Source organism: Chionomys nivalis, chromosome 4 (assembly GCF_950005125.1).
Source record: "Chionomys nivalis chromosome 4, mChiNiv1.1, whole genome shotgun sequence".
Taxonomy (NCBI): Eukaryota; Metazoa; Chordata; class Mammalia; order Rodentia; family Cricetidae; genus Chionomys; species Chionomys nivalis.
Window position 1 is genome coordinate 115,487,304 of NC_080089.1, and position 23,717 is coordinate 115,511,020.

General features: G+C 50.7%; 1 protein-coding gene across 1 annotated transcript in view; it reads right to left on the reverse strand.

Annotated features, from left to right (window-relative positions):
* Positions 1 to 1,868: 1,868 nt before the first annotated feature.
* Positions 1,869 to 23,717, reverse strand: part of Scn5a (sodium voltage-gated channel alpha subunit 5) — a 95,163-nt gene continuing 73,314 nt past the window's right edge. Inside the window, exons 21-28 of the mRNA XM_057768556.1 lie at positions 17,000 to 17,173; positions 14,243 to 14,365; positions 11,661 to 11,942; positions 9,974 to 10,027; positions 9,296 to 9,437; positions 8,703 to 8,803; positions 6,685 to 6,955; positions 1,869 to 4,457 (exon numbers count right to left, since the gene is read on the reverse strand). Coding sequence (XP_057624539.1) covers positions 3,220 to 4,457; positions 6,685 to 6,955; positions 8,703 to 8,803; positions 9,296 to 9,437; positions 9,974 to 10,027; positions 11,661 to 11,942; positions 14,243 to 14,365; positions 17,000 to 17,173 — 2,385 coding nt within the window. The 3' untranslated portion in view covers positions 1,869 to 3,219. The remainder of the gene's footprint in view (positions 4,458 to 6,684; positions 6,956 to 8,702; positions 8,804 to 9,295; positions 9,438 to 9,973; positions 10,028 to 11,660; positions 11,943 to 14,242; positions 14,366 to 16,999; positions 17,174 to 23,717) is intronic.

The window sequence follows — 23,717 nt, forward strand, 5'->3', positions numbered from 1 at the left end:
AAAGGGGTGTGGGGCTGTGGGAGGACCGAGGACAGGCTTGTCGGACACATGCACGGTTCTACGCAATGGAGCGGTCTGGACGTGGACAGCCGAGGGATGGCGAGATGTTGACCATCACTGAACTGCACAGTTAGTTAAAGCGGTGAGTTTAATGCTGTGTGCATCTCACCACTGTTAATACATTCTGAAACAGAAGCCGGCCAGACTGACTAGCGTGGTTCCCAGGTAGGGGAGGGAAGCACTTCCTTGGGCGACCTGCTGCACAGAGCTAGGGTTTTGCAGACAGGACAGAGGGCGTACCGAGTCTAGCCACAAGGAGGTCCTGCAGGCTGGCAAAGCACATGGGCATGTGGAAGTGGGCTGGCAGCATGGAGCCACAGTGGACAGAGGGACGAAGGGAGGAGTGGACCAAGAAGCCAGGGATCCCGCCCTGTGGCCGTCTCTGGCTTGGCACTTGCAGTGTGTGGTTTCCCCTCTCCATGGTGCCCTAGAGCAGGAGGTCCTCAAGGTATTCACTTCTCCTGGGAGGGGGTGCTGCCCATCTGCACCCCACTTGTGCTGGTTGAATCCCTGCCTCTGTTCAAGGCATTCTTGAGTCCTGACAGCTCTCTCACCGCCACTACTGTCATTCTCCAGACCTGCTCAGGCCAAGGCTTCCACACAGCTCCCTTCAGCCTCTGCTGCCTCGCCCCTTCCTTGGTGCCCCTCCTCTGCTGCCTCACCCCTTCCTTGGTGACCCCCCCGCTGCCTCGTCCCTTCCTTGATGGCCCCCCAGCTGCCTCGCCCCTTCCTTGATGCCCCCCCCCCGCTGCCTCGTCCCTTCCTTGATGGCCCCCCAGCTGCCTCGCCCCTTCCTTGATGCCCCCCCCCGCTGCCTCGCCCCTTCCTTGGTGACCCTGTTACACCCCAGCCCAAGAACAGGCACAGACCACGTCATGTAAGCCATTTATTAGTTTGTTTGAAAAATAATGTATTTCATTTATACACGAAGCTTGGTGAAAAGTGCTCGTTAATTTCAGACAACACCTGACATGTACGCATGTCCCTCCCACCTCCTGTCTACTCTCTTCTCTCCTCCTGCGCACTGCTGTGCCGTTCTAGAAAAAGAGACCGTGCTGAGCCAAGGAGTTGGGGCTAGCTGGCTCCCACCCTTGGCCATCCTGTTTGCAGCCAGCCCCGGGCACCTGTCTTAAGGCTCCAAGGCTTTCCACACACTCAAAACCACAGTGTCCTTCCGGCCAGCTGGGATGGCAGCCCTGCCAGCCCCAGGCCACATTCCTGCCTATGCAGCCTGACACGGGTGCCAGGGAGGGACACATATCTCTCCAAGCCTTGAGAGCAAAGCACAAATCTACAAAAATAAGATTTCCACTCAGAGAAGCGTCACCAGGACAGTTAAAACCCAGCTCTCCCCACACGGGACTCAATGGGGACACTGGATAAGTCTCCAGGGGTGGGTGGGGCTGGGGCTGGTTGCCACCAAGGGAACTGAGGTGGCAAAAAGAAACATAATACTTGACTCGCCCGCAGTGCCCCCCTTCGGCACTGCCACGAGCGTCCAGCCCTCCGACAGCTCGGCGAGGTAGGTAGGAGCAGTCAGCCTGCAGTGGGCAGGTGAGATTGAGGTGGCCTGTGAGGTGGGTGCCCCCCAGCCGAGGGTGGCTCTGCTGGAGAGCTAGACTTGGGCAGCCGAGCCCTTGCTTGCTCAGGCTCCACCAGCCAATCGCATCACCTCAGCGGTTTCTCTACATCGAAAGATTTGCATATGCTAAATAGGATTGTCAGCAGCTGAAGAGGTCACGGGGATAATTGGACGAGTAAAATTATTTTTTTCCCTGAAAAAAAGCCTTCTCGGAAGACTCCTGGGATGGTCAGACCCCTGCCCTCAGGGATCCTGAGTCCAGACAAGTCCAGACCCTGTGCTGAGCCCCAGTGCCACACTGCCTCCTTCCCCAATAGGATCAATGGCTTGTCCCCTCCCACGGAACCACATGGAACCATCCAGGGCCTTTCTCTAGGCAGGGCCAGGCTGCCCTCCTGCTTCCACAGTGTCTGATGAGGAGCTGGAGCCTCAATGGGAATCCTTTCCATATGCGACCAGAGGCAGAGAGACCCCAGGGGAGTCTGGGAAATGGAGACCACTTCCTTTGTCAGATGGGCTGTGCAGCTGCCATGGCTGGGCACAATTCAGTGGCCCACGTGGATCAGCCTTCTCTTCCCTTGGCTTGTGGGCAGAGCCTGCCACAGCCCTGCAATAAGCTCCGTGCCTGGCTGTGAGTGGGGCTGGCCCTCCTCATACCCTTGGGCTCCAACATTAATACTCTTACAGGAGAGGGAGAAGGAGCAGAACCCGTCTGAGACCTAGGCTGCTCGTCGGGAAGCTTTGAATTTTCTTAGCACTAACCTCAGTGGAGCCTGAATAGAAAGGAAAATGGGATCCTGGGGACAACAGTGTGTGTGTGTGTGTGTTGTGTGTGTGTGTGTGTGTGTGTGTGTGTGTTTGCGCGCGTGCAGAGTGAGCGCCACAGGAAGAAGCTCACGCTTCAGGGCCAGGGAGAAAAACTTGTCTCCCTTGGAGCAGCTCACACTTGCCTGAGGGGCTCCTGGGCCCCCGTGGTTTGTATGTGGCCCCAGTGTGTGAAGTGTGTGCACACGTGTGAGTGAGTGAAGGGCTTAGGCCTTCCTGGCTCCTCAGCCCACATGACAGGAACCACGTTCCTCCCTTGGGGCATGAAGACCCGAGGAAGCCACACTGGATCCCACTTAGCTTGGAGACCAGAGTCCGGGCAGCTTCGCAGACACTCTTGTTCAGAGTTAAGGAGAGGCAGTGTGAACTGCAGATGTTCATGGAAAAAAATGTTCTTTGCTCAAGTAAAAAAATATCAAATATAATAAATCTATGAAAGCCTGTTCACAACATGGACAGTGTGTTTTTTCCATTCCACCGCAGAGGCTGGGAGAGACGCTGTTCAGAGCCTGGCCAGACAGGCTCCAAGGGTGTGCCAGGCCTGGGGGACAGGCCTCTACCAATAGGGGTTCCTTCTGCTGCTTCTGGCTTCAGTGCAGAGACACAGAAATCTGCCTTGTGGTTCCTCCAACTCAAGGCTCATCTGTCACCTCCACAGTCCAAAGCCAGGAAGGCCTCAGCTGACAGTGGTTTCAACTGCATTCAGGTACGTCACGATTCAACAGGGTGTGTCACGGCCATCCGGGCCAGGCTCACACTATCGATTCTCGGTCCCTATCTGGAGATGGGGGGAAGTCGGCGAGATCCTCACTGCGGCTGTAGTCCGATGCTCGCACTGGGAGGTTATCACTGGTGGCTCTCGTGACACTGTCGTAGGATGGGGGGAAGGATGTGGAGGAGATGGAGGAGCTGGAGGGCGGACCACTACGCCGGGAGAAGTTCTCGTTCATCATGTAGGCAATGAGGCCTTCTCGCTCAGGGGCATCCTCATCCGAGAGGCCACTGCCTGTCTGCTGGCGGAAGAGGAAGGAAGCATGCTTCACGGACCGCTGCAGTAGGTGCCTCCGGAAGGCCCGCTGGATGACCGTGGCCGACACCTCTTCATGCTTCCTCCGGAGGGTGGTGGTAATGGGCTCGTAGGAGATCTTGGAAGGATTGGCTGCCATGAATTTCTCCTCCATCTGGATCTTCAGAGCGTCCATTTCTCCGGATTCCCCGAGCACCCTCTTGGTGAAGGCGAACAGGATATCCATACAGTGGATGCGGTCCCCACTCACCATGGGCAAGTCCATGTTGATGAGGCTTATCTGGTTGGGCTTGGCGATACGGAGAGGCTCGGACAAGGCGTCTGCAAAGTCGGACAGGGCCAAGTACTCAATGAACTGGGTGGCCTCGGGGTCGAACTTCTCCCAGATCTCATAGAACATGTCAAAGTCATCTTCGCTCAGGGGCTCCGTGCTCTCTTCCGTGGCCACACTGAAGTTCTCCAGGATGATGGCAATGTACATGTTGACCACGATGAGGAAGGAGATGATGATATAGGTGGTGAAGAAGAGGATGCCCACAGCCGGGCTCCCACAGTTCCCCCGGGAGCCATTGCTGTTGGGCAGATTGGGGTCACAGTATGGGGGCCCCGTGTTGAGAATGGGGCTGAGGAGGCCGTCCCAGCCGGCTGATGTAGTGATCTGGAAAAGGCACAGCATGCTGTTGGCGAAGGTCTGAAAGTTGAACATGTCGTCGATGCCAGCTTCCCACTTGACATAGGCAAAGTTGGCCATGCCGAAGATGGAGTAGATGAACATGACGAGGAAGAGCAGGAGGCCGATGTTGAAGAGGGCAGGCAGGGACATCATGAGGGCGAAGAGCAGCGTGCGGATCCCCTTGGCTCCTCGGATCAGCCTGAGGATGCGGCCAATTCTGGCCAGACGGATGACCCGGAAGAGCGTCGGGGAGAAAAAGTACTTCTGGATGATGTCAGAGAGGACAGTGCCTGTGGGATACAAGCAAGACTGTGGCCACCATGACATCTCTACCCTCCTTCCAGCCCAGGTTCACTCAGGGGAAGTGCATCTGTATAGAAGGCCAGGTCAATGGGACAATCTAGGACTTGGCCTCGGCTTGCTTCTATGATCCAGGAGGTGAAGATCTATACTTTACTAGATGGCTTCTCAGCGCTGTTCTACTTGTAAGGATGCCCCTGTACAATGGAGGTGTGCCGGGACACTGTTACATGTGTTCTGAAGCCAGGGGGTACTCACTCAGCACTCCAGTAGCCCAGCAGGAACCAGAGCTGAAGGTTTCCTGCTCCTCACTGGGCCAAGGACCAGCAACCTAGGGCTCTCCTGGAGGCTTACTGGAGATGTAAAATCTCAGCTCTACCCCAGCCCATTTCCTCTTAATGCATCCAGACACTGCCCTGCGGCTTCATGGGGCACACTGCCCTGCGGCCCCCTGAGGCATACTGCCCTGCGGCCCCATGAGGCACACTGCCCTGCAGCCCCATGAGGCATACTGCCCTCCTTACCTCCACCTGGGGCCTTGGGAGCATTTCTGAGCCTACTTCATGTTTTAAATGCCTGCCCATCACCGCCACAGCAGGAATGCCTGTCTTAACCTTTGTTTAGATGTAGATGACATTTATGGCAGAAAGGCAAAGGCAGGGTGATTCCAAAGGCAGATGTGCACTCATGGGAATGGAGTGCGGACCAAGCATTTGACTCTGAGCCCAGCAACAAAGGAAAATATATACGGTCAAAATTAGACTTCATTGAAGTTAAAACACCTGTGCTCCAACAGACATCATAAAGGCAGGAAAACAAAGGGAGAAAGGGAGGGAATATTTTTGATTTGTACATTTGATGAGGGACTAGAAAGTTGAATTGCAATTCAACAATAAAAAGGATAAAATACTCTAATTTTTAAATGAACCAAAGTTTTTGAACAGCTGTTCTCTATGGAAGACAAACGGAAGGCTAGTGAGCACAGGGAAAGACTTTGTTTCATCAGCCACCAGGGCATTAGAAACAAATGCCAATGAGGAGCACTCTCTCCAGGACGGCTGCAGCCATCATAAAAAGCCATCATGTGTGCCGGTGAGGAGGTGGATTAATGGGAGTTCCCATCACCAACACTGAGTATATGAAATGGTGCAACCACTTTGAAAAAATGGTTTGATAATTCTTGAATATTTTAGATTAGTGGTTGCCAGGCGTGGAAGGACAGTGGACGTGGAGAGGGGTTACCAGTGGTCAGAGTCTCTCTTGGGGGTTGTCTAGTACTACATAGATGAATGGTTGTTCAGTTTGGTGACAATCATGTTCCACATAACAGTCGTCAAGCCAGTGTAGGCCATAGCATAACAATGGTCCTACAGGATTGTACTGCCCAGTGACCTTGTAGCTGTCTTTGTGTCAGACAAATTCTGTGATGCTCACGCAATGATGAAATCGCCTAATGACACATTTTTCAGAACATATCCCTGGTGTGAAGCAGTGCCTAATGGCACTGAAATCCATCCACAGAATGTTCTCCATCAAGTGAATTTTAAGTTAACCTTCTGTGAATTTTATAGTACATGAATCACATCTCAATAAAGCTGTCACAAGAATTTGGGTTTGGGGGCTGGACAGACATGGTGAGGGCCTTTTCTGTTATGCTCTTGTCCTGTGTTGTTCCTCTTCAGGGGACTTAGCACACAGGTCGGACTGTAGGATTTTTCTCTCTCAGGAATGAAGGAATGATCTATGGCTCCTACACATCAGGCAATCTATCTCTCATTCTTAGGGAATTGACTTGCCTCTTCTTCTTCAGCCTGGTTGTAAGCCTCTGTCTGGAGGGTAGGGGAGTCTCTACAGTGGCCACTCCTTCTTCTAGCCTCAATCCTGGAGTGCTCACATAGCTGTGTCCCAGGGAGAGTAGGGTCAGGATGGAGTATGGGGCTGTCTTCAGGTTGGCCACTTTGGCTTGAATGCGCTCTCCCAGAGAAGTTCTATTTAGAGTAATGTGTACATCTGTGTGTGTGTGTTTGTGTGTGTGACAGAGAGAGAGAGAGAGAGAGAGAGAGAGAGGGAGGGAGGGAGGGAGGGAGGGAGGGAGGGAGGGAGGGAGGAAGAAGGGGGAGGTGAGGAATACAGAGAAAGAGGGTGAGAGAGACAGAGGGCTGGATTAGAAGCATGACCTGGGCAGGACTTCTCGGTCCAGCCAACTTGCATACGCACCCACGATGGACAGGATGACCACCACAAAGTCAAATATGTTCCAGCTGTTGGTGAAGTAATAGTGACGCAGGGCAGCCATCTTGACAATGCACTCGCCCGTGAAGATGGCCACAAAGAGCAGGTTGATCTTAGCTAAGATGTTGACCTTCTCAGGGCTCTGGTCGTCCGTCTCCACCATCATGGTCACCATGTTTAAACAGATGAGGAACATGATGGTCACATCGAAGGCCTGCTTGGTCACAATGTCGAATATGAAGCCTTGGTACTTGTTCTAGAAGAAGAGGTGAGGGGCTCAGTGCAGCAAAGACCCTAGGAGACTCTGCTGCCAGTCAGCCCAGCCAACCTGCATCCTACTCACCACCCTTTGAGGACTACAGTCCCCACTGTATCACACATGTAGAGGAAGACACCATGGAGGTAGACCAGCTGGCCCCCCTGTCTAAACCCTACCCTCTAGGCACTGAGGCCCAGTCCTGAGACTCCCCCTCCACCAGGCCATCCTGGTAGGCTTCAGGTGGACCTTCAGGTAGACTTTTATCCTACATTTCAGCACACCATCCACTGTGCTGCTCTTTTTTTTTAATTGTTTAACTCTATTTTTATGTGTATTGGTGTGAAGGTATCAGATTCCCTGGAACTGGAGTTATAGACAGTTGTGGGATGCCATGTGGGTGCTAGGAATTGAACCTGGGTCCTCTGGAAGAGCAGTTAGTGCTCTTAACCATTGAGCCATTTCTCCAACCCCCGCTGAGCTGCTTTTTAGTATTATATCCTGGAGGTTCAAGGTCAAAGTTAAACTTCAATCCTAGTACTTGTATATGCCTTTAAATTAATATGCTTTTCTCCATGCTTTTTTGTTTTGTTTTGTTTTGTTTTTTTCCAAGACAGAGTTTCGCTGTAGTTTTAGAACCTGTCCTGGAACTAGCTCTTGTAGACCAGGCTGGCCCCAAACTCACAGAGATCTGCGTGCCTCTGCCTCCCCAGTGCTGGGAATAAAGGTGTGCGCAACCACCACAAGGCTAGTACATGATATTAACCACTGAGCAATCTCAGCTACTCAATGTTTATTGTAAATGAGCCCAGGTTATTTGCAAAAAGAGACAGGATTAAAACTATGTTCTCTCTCTCTCTCTCTCTCTCTCTCTCTCTCTCTCTCTCTCTCTCTCTCTCTCACACACACACACACACAGACAGAGGCATACTGTCTCTCTCTGACACACACATACATACTCTGTCTCACTCACACATGCACACACACACACATACTCTCTCTCTCTCTCTCTCTCTCTCTCTCTCTCTCACACACACACACACACACACACACACACACACACACACACACACCTCATCTAGCAGAGGACTGGGTGAGCAGGGAGGAATCAAATGAAAGGTTTGAAACTCTGGGCCTGTCCAATCGGCTGGTGGTTTAGGGTCATTTCACCAAATTACTTTGAATAGTCCCCGGTCCCATTTTTTGTCTGTCTGCTTTTAGGACAGGGTCTCAGTATGTAGCCCTGGCTGGTTTTGAACTCACAGAGATCCTCCTGCCTCTGCCTCCCAGGTGCTGAAATTACACACGACTCAATTCCTCATCCCGCTTTTTAGAAGAATGGCTTGGTGGAGGGAGTCAAAGAGTCAGGCTAGCAGAGAGCCCAGTGCCCACCCTGGCTCTGTTCATTAGGGAAATGGTTCTCTGATTACCGCTGTTCTGAAGACGGGACTATGAGTCAGGGTAGGGATGTAAAAGCTGACTCCATTCCCTGGGAAGAACCTGCACCCCGAAAGAAAGGAGGGGCTCACTGAAAGTGGCTGAATCCCTGTGACTACGCTGTGTGCCCTTGGTGTCACTGCCTCAAGCCTTCCCCACTCTGTGTGAGACTCAGACTTTTGTGTGGGTGAGAACCCGAGAGTGCCTCTCAGCTGGGCTGAAGACTGGGGCTCTTGATGGCTGGCTTTGGGGAAGGCTCCCAGGTCTCCTGAGACGACCCTCTCCAGCTCTGCCAGGGAGCCTAGCTTACCAGGGGCCGCGGGATGGGCTTCTGGGGCTTCTTGGAGCCCAGCTTCTTCATGGCGTTGTAATACTTCTTCTGCTCCTCCGTCATGAAGATGTCCTGGCCCCCTAAGTATAGAAAGACAACACAAGCATAATTCGGGGGTTCTCAGGATCCTGCCTCCTGTGTGAAGGTGCCAAGCTCAACAACTTCAGAACTTCCTATCGCCCCAAATCTGCCTTTCCAGGATCCCTCCCTGTTCCTGTTCCCTGGGAAACCCTTATGGTTTTGTGACCTTCTCCCTTGGCCCAGTCAGCTGGACCTAGGCATCTCTGAGTATCTCGCTCAGTTTGGCTACAGCTTAATCGTGGCCTCTTTGGCGTGTCTCCCTGGGCCTCTGCACGGCCCCACTCTTGATCACAGATGGGGCTAACAGTTCAAACTCACCCCCGAATCTCTTAGCTGGATGAGGGAAGGCAGAGACGGGCTGGCGTCCCTCTCTTCTCCATGGCCACGTCTACACCCTCCCCACCGTATCTCCTCAGAATAGAGAAGAGGCTCATCCCCACGAGAGCACGCAGTCCTCCCTGCCCCCCCCCCAGGTGGAGCCAGTGCTCTACGTATCTTTTTCTTCTGCTGGTTGAAGTTATCGATGATGACACCAATGAACAGGTTCAGGGTGAAGAAGGAGCCGAAGATGATGAAGACGACGAAGTAGATGTACATGTAGAGGTTGTTCTCCCACTGTGGCTGCTCCTCGTACTGCGGAGGAGAGACAGGAAGGGTAGGCACACAGGAGGGCGGGGCTGCGGTGCAGAGGGCTGTCACCATTGCAGGCGTACAGGACTCTGACTGGCTGTGATCAGAGTGGAGGTGGTAGCCCGGGGTGAGTGGTAGAGCTGCATGCAGGTGACGGTGGCAGGCGAGGACATCTGGCGTGCCACGCTAAGGGGTAACTCATATTGGCATGTGTACAGTTCCTGAGCCAATGGGAGGCCCCTCCGTTGTCCCTCAGTCATCAGTATGACTGGGCTGGACACAAGGACAAGGGCAAACTCATCTCCGTCTCTGCTGCCCCTCTCCTGACTGAGGATGAGTAAGCTACAGTGGGTTGGCTCTGAGACACGTTTGAGAATTTGGAGACTCCACCGAAGACCACGTGGTCTTGCTGGAGGGCCAGGCCTGGGCATCCCTGGGAAGCTGAACCTGAGGCTGACCCGGGCAAATCCCATTCCTCCTCCCACGAGGCCGGAAGCCTTAGGTGCTGGTTTTGTTAAGAGCAGCTAGAGACCACCTACCCCTCTGGAGTCCACGGCTGCATACATGATGTCCATCCAGCCTTTAAATGTCGCCTGTGAGGAACAGAGAATAATGGTTATCAGGCTTGGCACGGCAGCTACAGAGGAGGGCTGGAGACAGTTCCAAAAGGCTGAGTGGCCTGGGGAAAGATTCAGTGGGGCTAGGAATGGAGGAGGATAGGCTGAGCAGAAACCCCAAGAAGGCCGGGTGAGGCTCCTCAGTTGAGGCCTCAGGATGGGTGAGGCCAGGAAGAGGTGATGGAGGTGGGTCTTGTATTTATCTGTTGCTTTCATTGGTTAATTAATAAAGAAAACTGCTTGGCCTCTGATAGGGTAGAATTAAGATAGGCGGAGTAAACAGAACAGAATGCTGGGAGAAAGAAGCTGAGTCAGTGAGTCGCCATGATTCTCCCACTTGACACAGATGCAGGTTAAGGTCTTTCCTGGTAAGCCAGCTCGTGGTGCTACACAGAATATTAGAAATGGGTTAGATCAATATGTAAGAGCTAGCCAATAAGAGGTTAAAACTAATGGACCAAGTAGTGTTTGAAAGAATACAGTTTCCATGTAATTATTCGGGGTAAAGCTAACCGGGTGGCGGGACGCAGCCCCGCCGCTCCATCAACAAAGAGGTCCACTCAAGAACACACACTTCAGATTCTAACACATCACAGGGTCCAGACAGTGGCCTTGCTCAAAGACTGACCCCAGGGCTGACCTGACCAGCTGTGACCTGCCTGTAACCACGGGATCATTTTACCCCTGCTCTGGTGAGTGGCTAACAACTTGTTTTCCAGAAGGAAAGAAAAAAAAAATCCCTAACATATTTTCCAAATTCTCTGATGTAACTATTCCCACCATGACATATTCCCACCACTATGGTGTGACCGGTGGGAGGAGATTCAAGAGCCATAGTGTTACATAGTGCAGGCAAGACAGAGGGCCCTCTCTCACCGAGCCTGGAGCTTGCTGGTTTGGCGAGACTGGCTGGCCAGCAAGCCCCGGCCATCCTCCTGTCTCCACCTCCTCAGTGCTGTGTTTACAGGCACATTCCACTACGTAGAGCTGGTTTCTGATGTGGGTACCTGAATCTGAACTCAGGTCCCCATGCTTGCATGGAAAAGCACTTTATTGACTGAGCCGTATCCCCATATCTGTGGGTTGATTTCACAGCAGGTGTTACAGTTGCTGTACCATCCCGCTCATAAAGTAAATGGGCGTCTCAGAGAACCCGCACATCAAAGATGGAGCAAACATGCCCCTTTTGGGGTGGGGTGGCGGTCAGGAATCCAGGGCCTTGCACATGTCAGTAAGATGTCCCCACCTCAAGTGTATTCCTTTAAACAGCCCAAGGTAGTTTATAATGGAGGTGGCCGATCACACTTTTCCTACCAGCCTAGTCCCTGGGGAGTCAGCCATCTTTGGTATCTAGCCTGTGCCACCTAAAGAGGTCCATTTGATTGGCAGTTGGGGAGCTGGTCCTGTCCAGTGCTGGCTTGATCCCCATGTCACACACCTTGGACAGTGTAGACTCAATCAAACAGAGACTCTGGGAAATTCTAGCCTCTTGGGGCCCTGAGACCCTACTTCAGGGACCCAGGATGCCCTGCTCCTGCCCACACCGGGGTGAGGGACACATTTCCGAAGCACCAACGGAGGAAGGGGACCCTTGTTCTCCCGTACTCACCACCTGCAGAAGGGCCAGGTACCCAGCCCCCACGTTGTCGAAATTGACCTTCACCTTGGTCCAGTACAGCTCTCCGGTCACGTTGAAGGACTCACACTCACTCTTGTTGTTGACGATGGTGTAGTTGAGAGGCAGGTCGCCCTCAGTCTGGTTGATGCACCTCCCAAACTTCCCGGCGAACAGGTTCACACCCATGATGCTGAAGATGAGCCAGAAGATGAGGCAGACAAGGAGGACGTTCATGATGGAGGGGATGGCGCCCACCAGCGCGTTGACCACCACCTCATGGACAGAGAATGGACTTGGTTCTTGGGGTGGCCTGGAGCATGTGCTCTTTCCAAGACCTCCCCCACCCCCGCTGACTAAACTTGCTGGCCACAGGTGGCTGTGGGGGTGGGAGTGCAGAGTCTTCCAGTCATGGAGGAAGCTGACGCCACAGCCAGAGCTCTGGCGGCAAGTGAAGGAAGTCAGAGAGAATCAAGAGGCCTTTTTATCTACGCCTAAATGCTGAGGTAACTCCGGAATACACCAGCCTTTCCTCTTCCAGCCCTCTTTTACTTTCAGCTATGATCTGAAAAACTCAACTTGCATAAAAATGGCATCTCTGCTGGTTGAGGCTCCCAGGGTAGGACAGGCTTAGAAAGAGCAAAAGGCTTTAGGTCCTGTGTCAGTCCTGCTGGTCCGGAGTTCTCTGTGCTAAACTTCCGGTTTATTTTAGGGCTGCCGCTAGGGGAGAGGATGGGTGCCCTGAAGTATTCCCAGGGGACCCTCTGCTATGTCTGCAGAGTGCTATATGACTCCGCACACTCTTCTTGAGCTTCTAGAGGGTGGCTTCCTGACAGATACATTTAGGAAACTCGGGCCCAGTCATGGTCCCAGCTGCCCATGAACCACGAAGCTATCGACCACACAGACGGGGCGGAGCTGGGGTGGATTCTGTTGTGGCACCGAGGGTCCGAGTCAAGATAGGGATGACATTCTAAAGCAGATAGCACATCCCGGAGCAGGTGGGAAACCCGGCTCCCCAAGGGCACCAGGCTTTCCGCAGAAACCCCAGGAGTTTGCCCTTGGCTGGCACTGTAGCCAGCAGCCACATCAGAGGCATTCCTGGCACCTAGCATCACTCTGTCCCTCTGGAATCAAGTGTCCTTGGCTCCCAAAGAGACATTTAACTCTGGTCCCATTACTCTCTTGTGGGTGAGCTCCTGCCAGGACTAGGCAATGCAATGAATTGATGGTGTGGGCAAGGTTCAAAGCCATCAGCCAAATGGTGAGCTAGCTGTGTGATGGTACCTCCTGGGGCAGGGGACAACCGACAGAGTTCTCCGAAGCCATGAAGAATTACATATGTTAAAACACACAGACACACACACATGCTTGCACACGTGCAAACACACACATACATATGTTCGCGCAAGGTTTCCTCCTTGTTACATATCATAGGTAATTCCTTTTCAGCACTGGGGGCAGGGTGTCAAATACTCTGCTAGAGACCCCCCGCCTGCCCTCACAGTTTTTCTTGGGGGCTTTAAAATTCACCTCATAAAAATAGATGGAACTGGAAGAAGATATGAAGTGAGGTGACCCAGTCTCAGGCAGACAAATATTGCTGCTTCCCTCTCATAGTGGATCCGGCTTCTAACTTCCATACATGTCTATCTATGTGGGTGTGAGTGTGTGGAGAGACCTGAAAGGGGCCCGTGGGAGGTGGGGGAGAAGCTTTAAGGGAGAGGTGAGCACTAACAGACGATATGGAAATGGGAAGGGGACAAGAAGGGGTAGGGGCGGGGAGACGGGAGGTGGGGGGGCCGACAGGAACTAAGTATACATAAAAATGTCATGGAGAAATCTGTTACTTTGCATGCTAAACTGAAATTATTATTTTAAAAAAGAAACAAGGCCGCAGAAATGGTTCAGCCAATGAACGTGCGAGCCCGAAAACTTGAGTTTGGTCCCCTGAACCCAGGGTGGAAGGACACAGCCAGTTCCTGAAAGTTCTTCTCTGATCTCCACATGCCTGCCATGGCCCGTGGGCCTCCATGCCCACGAGTGTATCACGCACACTCACACACACGCACGTGTACACACACACTTTTATAAAGATGTTAGAATTTCCCTTATATGCTCACATTCTTTGGTAAAATGTGGCACTCCCCAAATGCCTGTGTGATCACAAAAGCATTCGCTAAGCCAGGGATTTAAACTCGGCAATCTGTCCTCTGAGGTGAGAACACGGCCTACTTCACAACACCTTCCTTGGCCCTTGCTACCCTGTCCTTCACCGTCCCATAAGGACATGGGGAAGGCAGCTCGGGCCTGCCAGGAAGTGAGGGACTTCAGGTCAGCTGCAGAGCGGCACACAAGGAGGCAGAGAGCCCTGGTGCCGACAGGCCTGGGTGTCGGCAAGACTGTGCTCCGGTTCCGCCCTGAAGCTGTAAGAACCCTTTGCAGAAGGTTCTAGACCACAGCCTCAGAGGCAGCGGGGAGGCCCTCCTGGCTCCAGGCCAGGCCTCCTGGTCAGGAAGCTAGGGGTGTGTCCCCCTCGTTCCTCCACCTGCTAGGGTGGAAGAAGTTCTACTTACCCTCATGCCCTCAAATCGCGACAGGGCCCTCAGGGGTCGCAGAGCACGCAGTGTCCTTAGTGACTTGATGGGACCCATCTCCGCAAAGCCTAAGGTGTTGGCCACGAGGCTGACCAGCGAGACCTAGAGAAGGGAGTCGGTGGGGAGGCAGCAACAGTTCCAGAGACAGGTGGTGGGCTCTCGGTTCCTCTTAGGCTGGTCAACTTTCTTTACCAGCCTGTTAACTGCTAGCTCAGGCTTCCGGGAGCTTTGAAGGCCTGGAGTAAGCCAAGACCGTCCTGTCTACTGGCCCTTCGGCCTGGGACATGTCATCCCTATTCTACCATTTGTGTGGCTGAACAGAGACAAAACCTGGGGTTCTAAGTACAATGTTTGAGTTAATCCTCTTCTCTTCCAAAGAAGTCTATTTGGGGGAAGAAAGGGCAGTCCTGGGTTGCATACGAGCACCAGACAGTCACGGGGCACTCCCTTAAGCTGGACTTTGTAACATTCTGACGTCTTATGAGGACGTAGGCAGGATGGGTGACACTGAGCCTCTGCTCCCTCTGTCCTTTCCCCAGAACTCCCCCCAGTGGACCCCGTCATGCTAAAGGTCTGAGAGCCAACACCCTCACTTCTCCACTCCCTAGTGACCACATCTGGAAATGATGTCTCACCTGAACCTGCCGTTTACCCTGGTGCTGCGGAGGTGGGAAGGACCGCACAGGAGCCAAAGCCCTAACGCTTTCTCTGTGCTGGGAAGCACTAGGTGGTAGGGGCGGCCAGGGGCATGGAGGAAGAGGCCTGGCTAGTCTCCCTCTTCATCCCAAATAAAAGCCCATGTTTTCTCAAAGGCCTATGTGCCTTTTCTTCCTCCTGTTCCCTCCACCCAGCCACTCTGGGGTGGCTTCTCAGAGATATCAGGCATAGTGTGTAGAAGGTTCTGACACACACCTACAGAGTTAACTCCCTCAGACCTGCTCGAGTCACCTCAGGGGTCCCATTCCTGCTTTAAAGTTCCCGATTTAAAGTTCTGCCTTGCATCTTCCCCTCCACCCTACAGCCTGGTGCCTGTACTTCTAACACCTGCCCCCGCCTCCCTCAACCCCCCGTTTTTTCTCCATGCCAATTCACCCTCAAACATAATACCAAATTGGGCCCCCCACTCCCTCTGTCTTTCTTTTTCCCAGACAAGGTTTTGTTATATAGCCCTGACTGGCCTGGAACTCACAACAATCCTTCTGCCTCAGTCTCTGGAGTCTCTGGATTTATAGGCTGTATTCTCATACCCAGCTAATGTGCTTATTTATCTAAGAACATCTACATTTACTTAGTGTGTGTGTGTGTGTGCGTGTGCGTGTGTGTGTGATAGTGCATGCGTGCATGTGCAGAGATCAGAAGACAGTGTGTACGAGCCGGTTCTTCCATTATATAGGTTCGGGGACTGGAACTCAGGTCATCAAGCGCCTTTACCCACTGAGCCATCTCGCCAGTCGCAATAGGGTTATTTTCATTTACTTTATTGCCTGATGTCACTCTACCTCTAGGTGGGCTGAGACTTCCAGACCTAAGAAAGTCCTTGAACATGGGCCTAGGACCACCTGAGACCTGGGATCACCTGAGGCTGAGACTACTCTGGGACCACCTGAGGCCTGGGATCACCTGAGGCCTGGGACCAACTGAGACCTGGGACCACCTAAGGCCTGGGGTCATCTGAGACTTAGGACCACCAGAAACACACACACACACACACTGGGCTCCTGAGAGTCCCTTCTTAGGGACGCACAATACCTGGGCTACCGAGACCCCTTTCCTAGGGATGCACACACACCTGGGCTCCTGAGACCCCCTTTTTCCCAGGGATGCACACACACCTGGGCTCCTGAGATCCCCCCCTTCCCAGGGACTCATACATATCTGGGCTCCTGAGACCCCCCCTTCCCAGGGACTCACACATATCTGGGTTCCTGAGACCCCCCTTTCCCAAGGACTCACACATATTTGGGCTCCTGAGACCCCCCCTTCCCAGGGACGCACACACACCTGGCCTCCCGAGCCCCCATTCATATGGATGCACACACATTTGGGAATCTGAGCCCCCTTCCCTCACTGAAAGTAGATTCAGGGCTGCTCCTCACCCTGAGCATTGTCTTCCCCCAATTCTCTCTGCCCCCCAACTTGACCCATCTGGCCTAAACACATCCTGCAGTGCCCTGGAGTCCAGGAAGCTTGGGGAGAGGGTATTCCCACTCCACCTGCCAACTGAGAGCTCAGAGAACATGCTCACGTCTTGGACTTGCCATCCCAGGACACACCCGGGCAGACAAGGTCTCCCAGTGGTCCAGGGTTCATGCTTCCTCCTGTTCACACGACATGCCCACCGTATCTCCCAGGGGTCTCTGCACCTACGTCTACCCTATATCCTCCCACAACCCGAGTGGGTCTGGAGGTCTCTGCTGGCTCTCAGTCTAGGGGACCTGAGTCGCTGTGGTCCACCCTTGGGGGGGATTTCAGCACAGAGGTCACCCTGTCAGCGTGTCCGCTGTTGTTCCTGGCCCAGGCAGGAACAGATCTCTGCCGTGGATTGTCTCCCACAGGTAGGTCCTGCTCTGAGGCAGGCCTCTGCTCTCAGCTGCCCTCTTCCTCCCGACCAAGGTCTAGGCTTCAGACACCTGGCTTCCTTCTGCTCCCCTGCCACATGACACAGCCGAGCACCCCCACTGCTGCACGGTGATTCCACCTGGCCCTGTAGTTCCACCCCTTCACGCGCCCACTCACATCCACGATGAGGAAGTCCAGCCAGCACCAGGCATTGGTGAAGTACTTCTTGAAGCCGTAGGCCACCCACTTGAGCAGCATCTCCAACACAAAGACATAGGTGAACATCTTGTCAGCATACTCCAGCAGAACCTTGATGGTCTTCCGCTCCTCCAGGTAGATGTCCTCGAAGGCCTGTGGGCAGGGCACATGGGGGGGGGGGCTCAGAGTCCAGATCGCTGCCCAGCAGTTCACTCTGCAGGGACATCGTTTCTAGCAACACCTGCTGCTTAGGAGCAGGGGCATTGAGGTGTGTCTCTCCATCAGTCATGGATGGGAGAGGCGTAGGTCCTCACTGTAGGCAGAGAGCCGGGTGTGTACTCCCTCTACGCTAAGAACAAGTGTTAGTCTGGGCTAGCACACTTTAGGGTCATGTTCCTGGCAGGGCTGGGTGCTTCAGGCCTGTAATACCTGCTACTTGGGAGGCTGAGGCAGGAAGACCATAAAGCCTGTCTTAGCTGAAGATACATAGACGGGGAGAGGGGATGGGGGGAGGGGAGAGATACCAAGGCTAGCTTGGGGAACTTTGTGAGATCCTGCCACAAAATAAAAAGTAACAAAGAAACAAATGCTGGGTTATGCCTCTGTAGTAACTGAGCATGTGTGACACTCCAGGCTCCATTCCCAGTGCAGGAAAAGGAAAGAAGTAAATAGTCTGAATTAAATAAACAAGATAAATAAAACAAATTAAGCTTTCCAAGACTTGCCCATTTTAAGCCAGAGAGGGAATAGGCACTCAGCTTGCAGCCTTCCACTGGACAGTGTGTAAAACGGCTCCGGTTTTCCCTCCACTTCGTATTTATTGTATCCTGTGTATTTACCATTTTCCATGGGAATTTATACTGGACTCCATTCTAACAGCAACTGAGATCTCCTTATAATGAATACACTTAGATAAATAAACCCCAGCAGCATTGGGCCCGAAGCACAATTTCTATCTTTTTGAAATACAGATATTCAGACATTCCCCCAGCCACACGGCGCTTATTGTTTTTTTAATTGATTGATCGATTGATTGATTTCTTGTTTTGAGACAGAGTCTCACTGCATTACCCTTTCCGACCTAGAATTTGCTCTGTAGACCAGGATATCTTTGAACTCATAGAGATCCACCTGCCTCTGCCTCCCAAGCGCTGGGATTAAAGGTGTGTGCCACCACACCCAGCCAAAGCAGGATTTTCAGAAAAATGACTTCAAACACCCTGGGCTCTGACATCCACGACAAACAGGCTCTCCACAGAATCTAGGAGTCAAGTGTGTCCCCTCAGCCTGGAGCTCCTGCCTGGCGTGGCTGAAGCTCTGGCATGTCCTGTCCCCAGCACACTAAAGACAACAAAAGATTTCCCCCCTTTCCTCATTCCTGCCTCTACCCAGCATCCCTCAGGGCCACCAGGGACACTGCCACATTGCCGGGGCATCCGGCTGCCCTTCCTCCTCCAGCTACCTCTCCAGCCAGAGCGTGCTCTGAGGCTCCCTGTCTAGGCAACATGTCACCAGGGAGCCTGGGAAGCTGCGTCCTTCAGTCACCCCTGGGTCCCTGTCTGACTTCAGGGCCTCTGATGTGGTCCAGGGATGAGTACGGTGAGCAGTGCCTGGGGACACACAGCTGAGGCCTCTGAATGGCTAATTGGGCCTGTGTAGGCAGCACATAGCACAGTGCAGGCCCTCAAATGGACGTGGAGGCTTCAAAATAAAAGTAGGAATCTAGTTATCTACTTATGTCTATGTTTTTATTTTTTTCTGAAATAAAAATATGTGCTTCTTATAAATCAAATAAGGCCTGGGAATATAGCTCAGTGAGAAGCATGAAAAGACTCTGTGTTCAAGCTCAGAGCCCCAAACAAATACACAAATAAAATACACGTGTGCAAGCACATATACACCCACACCCAAAGCAGAAATTATCAAAATTGGCATTTCCAATTCCACAATAAAAACAATGTGATTTTATATGCTACATTAAACATTTGCTTTAGAACTACTTTTTAAAAATACCTTATTTTTTTTAATCATGCATTTATGCCTGGGTATGTGCATGTAAGTGCAGTGCCCCATGAGGTCAGAAGATGGCATCAGAGTCCTTGGAGCTGGAATCATAGTTGGTGGTGAGCTGCCAGACATGAGAGCTGAACTCAGGCCCTCTCTAAGAGCAGTACAAAGCTGGGTGTGGTGGGTGCCATCCCAGAGCTTGGGGTGGCGAGGCCAGAGGCTCACCAGTTCCAAACTAAGCTGGGGCTACATGTGAGACCCTGCCTCAAAAACCAGCCAACTGGGCTCTGTCAGATGGCCCAGAGGATATGGGTGTTTGAGATCCTTGGGACCTACATGATGGGAGGAGAGAACCAACTCCTGTCAGCTGTCCTCTGATCTACTCTCTCTCTCTCTCTCTCTCTCTCCACGGAATGTGTGCACACAATCTATTCTGAACCTTTACTTTTTTAAAGTGAACACATTAACACCTGCCAGTCTTCTCGAAGGAGGCACATCTCAGTTGTTCCCAGTTTACCTCTACCAGGGGCAACACTAAAGCCAACAATGTGTCTGTCTCTTGAGGACAGATTTCTAGACTCCTGATGTCAAAACAAAGGTGTGGTTTGGGGACAGACTATGAGCAAGCCCCCGAAGAGATCAATTTACAGCCCACCCACTAGCACCCTATTCTGATTTGCTGTGTGCTCTGATCACGGATCACAGTTCATTATCACAGCACTGAATACAGTTATATCATTGGTTACAATATCCACTTAGTACAGTCTTTGATATTATATTAAGAAAGCCATCGCTGGGGTAGGAGAGATGCCCCAGTGGTTAAGAGCACTGGCTGTATTTCGAGAAGACCTGGGTCTTGTTCCCAACACCCATATGGTGGCTGACAAACTCCTATAACTCCAGTTGCAGGGGATCAAAATACCCTCTCCTGGCCTCTGCAGGCACCACACACACACAGTACATGCATGCATGCAGGCAAAACAACAAATACAAAAAAAAAAAGTCTTTTTAAAAAATGCCCTCACCTATTCAGAGACTAGAAAAGAACCCTCCTTCCCCCGCTTTTAAGTTTTGTTTTTATATTATGATTTCAAAAATCCTAATATATATTTGGTAAAGAGTAAATATACATTTTAATAAAAATTTCTCAGTGGCTTGTCAACTGCCCCAACATTTTATTAAAAAATCCGCATAAAATCCACTAATCAGAAGTCAATATTACTGTATGTGACATTTCTCTGTTTGCTTAGCTCTAACCCAGGCCTTTCTGCTGTGATTTGTTTTCTTCCTCCTGGTGCTGGGATGGAGCCCGGGGCCTGATCTGTTTCTAGACACGTGTTCAGTCACTGAGCCACGTCAAGCCCTTCCACTGTTCCTTGGATACTCTCTGTTCCCATGGCCTTCCTTTCTTTTTGGAATTTTTCTTTTTTGTTTGTTTGTTTGTTTTACAAGACAGGGATTCTCTGCAGCTTTAGAGCCTGCACTGGAACTAGCTCTTGTAGACCAGGCTGGCCTCGAACTCACAGAGATCCACCTGCCTCTGCCTCTCGAGTGCTGGGATTAAAGGTGTGCGCCACCGCCGCCTGGCGGTTTTGGGAAATTCTGAAGATAAATTTTACTGATATTTTTATCAAACTCATTCAGCTCTATTGTTGGAATGTAGTGCTATTTTATTCTTTTTTTAAAATTTTTTTTTTAAGAATTACTTTTGTAATTTGTGAGGTGGGTATGCAGGCTGCCATAGCGCATGTGTGGAGCTCCCCACAGAGGACCTGGTTGTCTGGGGGTGACGGGGCCCTCAGGCTTGGTGCAAGCACCTTTCTTTGCCTTTACTGAGCCCTCCTGCCAGCCTCGCGTTACCTGTCTGGGGACTAATCTGGAGCCTTCCTACCTGAGACCACAGTATGGAGTCTGTCTGTCTTCACGTCTTGCAGATTCCATACTTACTGAACAGACCTCTCTCATTCTGTCACATTTGTTACATTTTTATATTTTCAACAACAGGAAAAGAATAAATAGCAGAGAAGTATTACAGTTTCCATCATATAAGACAGTACCAATGTAACAGCTCTTCGTATCTGGCTTTACAGTTGGCTGTTTTTTATAGATGCAATTTCAAACTCCTTTCTTCCATTAGTTAAAAAAAAGTTGTGTGTTTGTGTGCACGGTATGTGTGCGGTGTGTGTGTGGAGTTCAGAGAATGCGTCAGCGGAGTGGTTTCTCTCTCCGCCTCTGCATGGGCTCCGGGAATTGAATTCAGGTCCTCCGGCTTGCGTGGCAAGGGCTTCCTCAGCTGAACCAGCTCCTTGGCCCATGTAATGTTTTTAATGGTATTATACTTTTCCCTGCATGATTATATTATCCACAAGTAATATTATTATTAATTTCATTTTTTCTTGCCACACTGAGAAGTGAACTCAGGCTTCATGCAGTGCTGTATTTCTGAGCTGCAGCCGCAGCCCTGCCTTCTACTGCTATGATTACCTTTTATTTTATGTGCACGAGTATTTGCTTGCATGGGTGTCTATGTACTGCATGCATGCCTAGTACCCTCAGAGAGCACATAGGATCTCCTGGAACCGCAGTTACAGATGGGCGCTGAGAATTGAAAACAGACCTCCCGGCAGGAGCGGCAAGTGTTCTTAACTACTGAGCCATTTCTCCAGCCTTATCAGGATTATTTCTGTACCTTTTGTGTGTGTGCACTGTGACTATGTGTGTTTGGGTGTTGCATGTTCATGTGTTTGAGTGTAGCGTATGCATGTGGAGGTCACATAGATAACTCTGGGTGTCAGCCTTCAGCTTCCATGTTGTCTGAGACGGGGTTTCTAATTTGCTGCTGTGTGGGCCAGATGGCCTGCGAGCCTCAGGGGTTTTCCTGTCTCCACGTCCCATCTTGCTGAAGAAGGGCTGGTATGAGAGATGCATGTAACACATCCAGCTTCCCATGAGTCCTGGGAACCCAAACTCAGGTCCTCGCTCAAGCACTCCACCCTGAGCCATTTCCCAGTCTCTCAGTCTCTCTCTCTCCTCCTCTCTCTTGAGATAGGGTCTCATGATGCAGCTCTGGCTGACCTGGAACTTGCTATCTAGACGAGGCTGTTGTGGAACTCACAGAGACACATCTGCCTCTGCCGCCTGAATGCTGAGATTAAAGGTGCGCGCCACCATGCCCAGCCTCAATTCTCGCTTTTATAGTCAACTGATTTTCTTTAATATATTTAATTAAATACACTGGTAAGCATTTAAATATTATTATTATGATTAGTACTAGAAAGTAGTTAAATGGTTTTTTTCATATTCTTAACTTTAATGAAAACGCTAAGTGATTTACCACTAATGAGGACAGAAACTAATGATAATAGTTGACTTTTTCAGTAAATTAAGAAAATGTTTTATTTCTATCGTCATCGGATTTGATGCCTTCATTTAGATAATTGTATATTAACCTTTTTTTCTACTCACATAAAATAGATTTTGGGACATTATCAGCATTTTGACATTTTAGAATATATACATGATATACCTAATCTTTAAAATCTATTACTAGGTCCGGTTTGCATTTTACCAGGTATATGCACCATTATTTCTAAGTATGGAGTCTGAGGTCTGAAAACTGGTGTGTCTTCTTTTCAATATTCTGGAAGGTTTTGTAATCAGCTTTAATGTTAACAGAAATAATATATATATTCTCCATTTTTTCCATACTTAGTGGTGATATTTTGTTTGTGCTCTAACAAAGAAAACTTGCCTGCAGATCAGAGGGTGGAAATAGCCACTGGTTAACCATGTAGGCAGCGGTGGCACACACCTTTGATCCCAACACTTGTGATCTCATGCCTTTGGTCCCAACACAAGGAAGTGGAGATGGAGACAGGATCTCGCCCCTTCCGTCTGAGAATTCAGTAGAGGTAAGAAGTCTCTCTAGTGGCTTGCTCCTTTGTTTCTCTGATCTTTCAGCAATACCCCCATATCTTGGCTCTAGCTTTGTATTATTAAGACCAATTAGAATTCGTGTTACGTCACATTAGACTATTTTTTATATTTTTATTTTTTTAAATATTTATCTTTTATTTACATATGTGAGCATTTTGTCTGCATCTGTGTATGTGCACCATGTGTGTGCAGTGCCCACAGAGGTCAGTAGAGGGCATCGGATCCCTGAAACTGGAGTTACAGATAGTGATGAGTTGCCACGTGGGTGCTAGGAACCGAACCTAGATTCTCTACCAGAGAAGTGAATACTCTTAACAACTTAGCCATTCCCTTGGGTCCTATTTTATTTTATTTAATATTGTGCATGTGTGCGTGTGTGTGCATGCGTGAAGGTACCCATGGAAGCCAGAGGAGGCCATCAAATCCCTCTGGAGTCATGTGTGTGTGCACTGTCCACCATGAGGGCTGGGACCCAAACTTTAGTCCTGTACGAGAGCACAGATGCTCTTAGAATATTTTAAATAGCAATGAAATTATTTTCTTCTCTCAGATTTTGAGAAACTCCTTCCTAGGAAGAAATATGAGAACTTAAGTTAGCTAGTGATTTATGACTCTGTTTTCACGGAATTAGCTATAGAATTTTATGCCAATCTGCTATTTATTTTCTAATTCATAAATTTATATTTTTATTTCACTGATCACATCCTTTGGTTTGCTCAGGATTGCTTTGTTCTTACATTTCTATTTTTTAAAC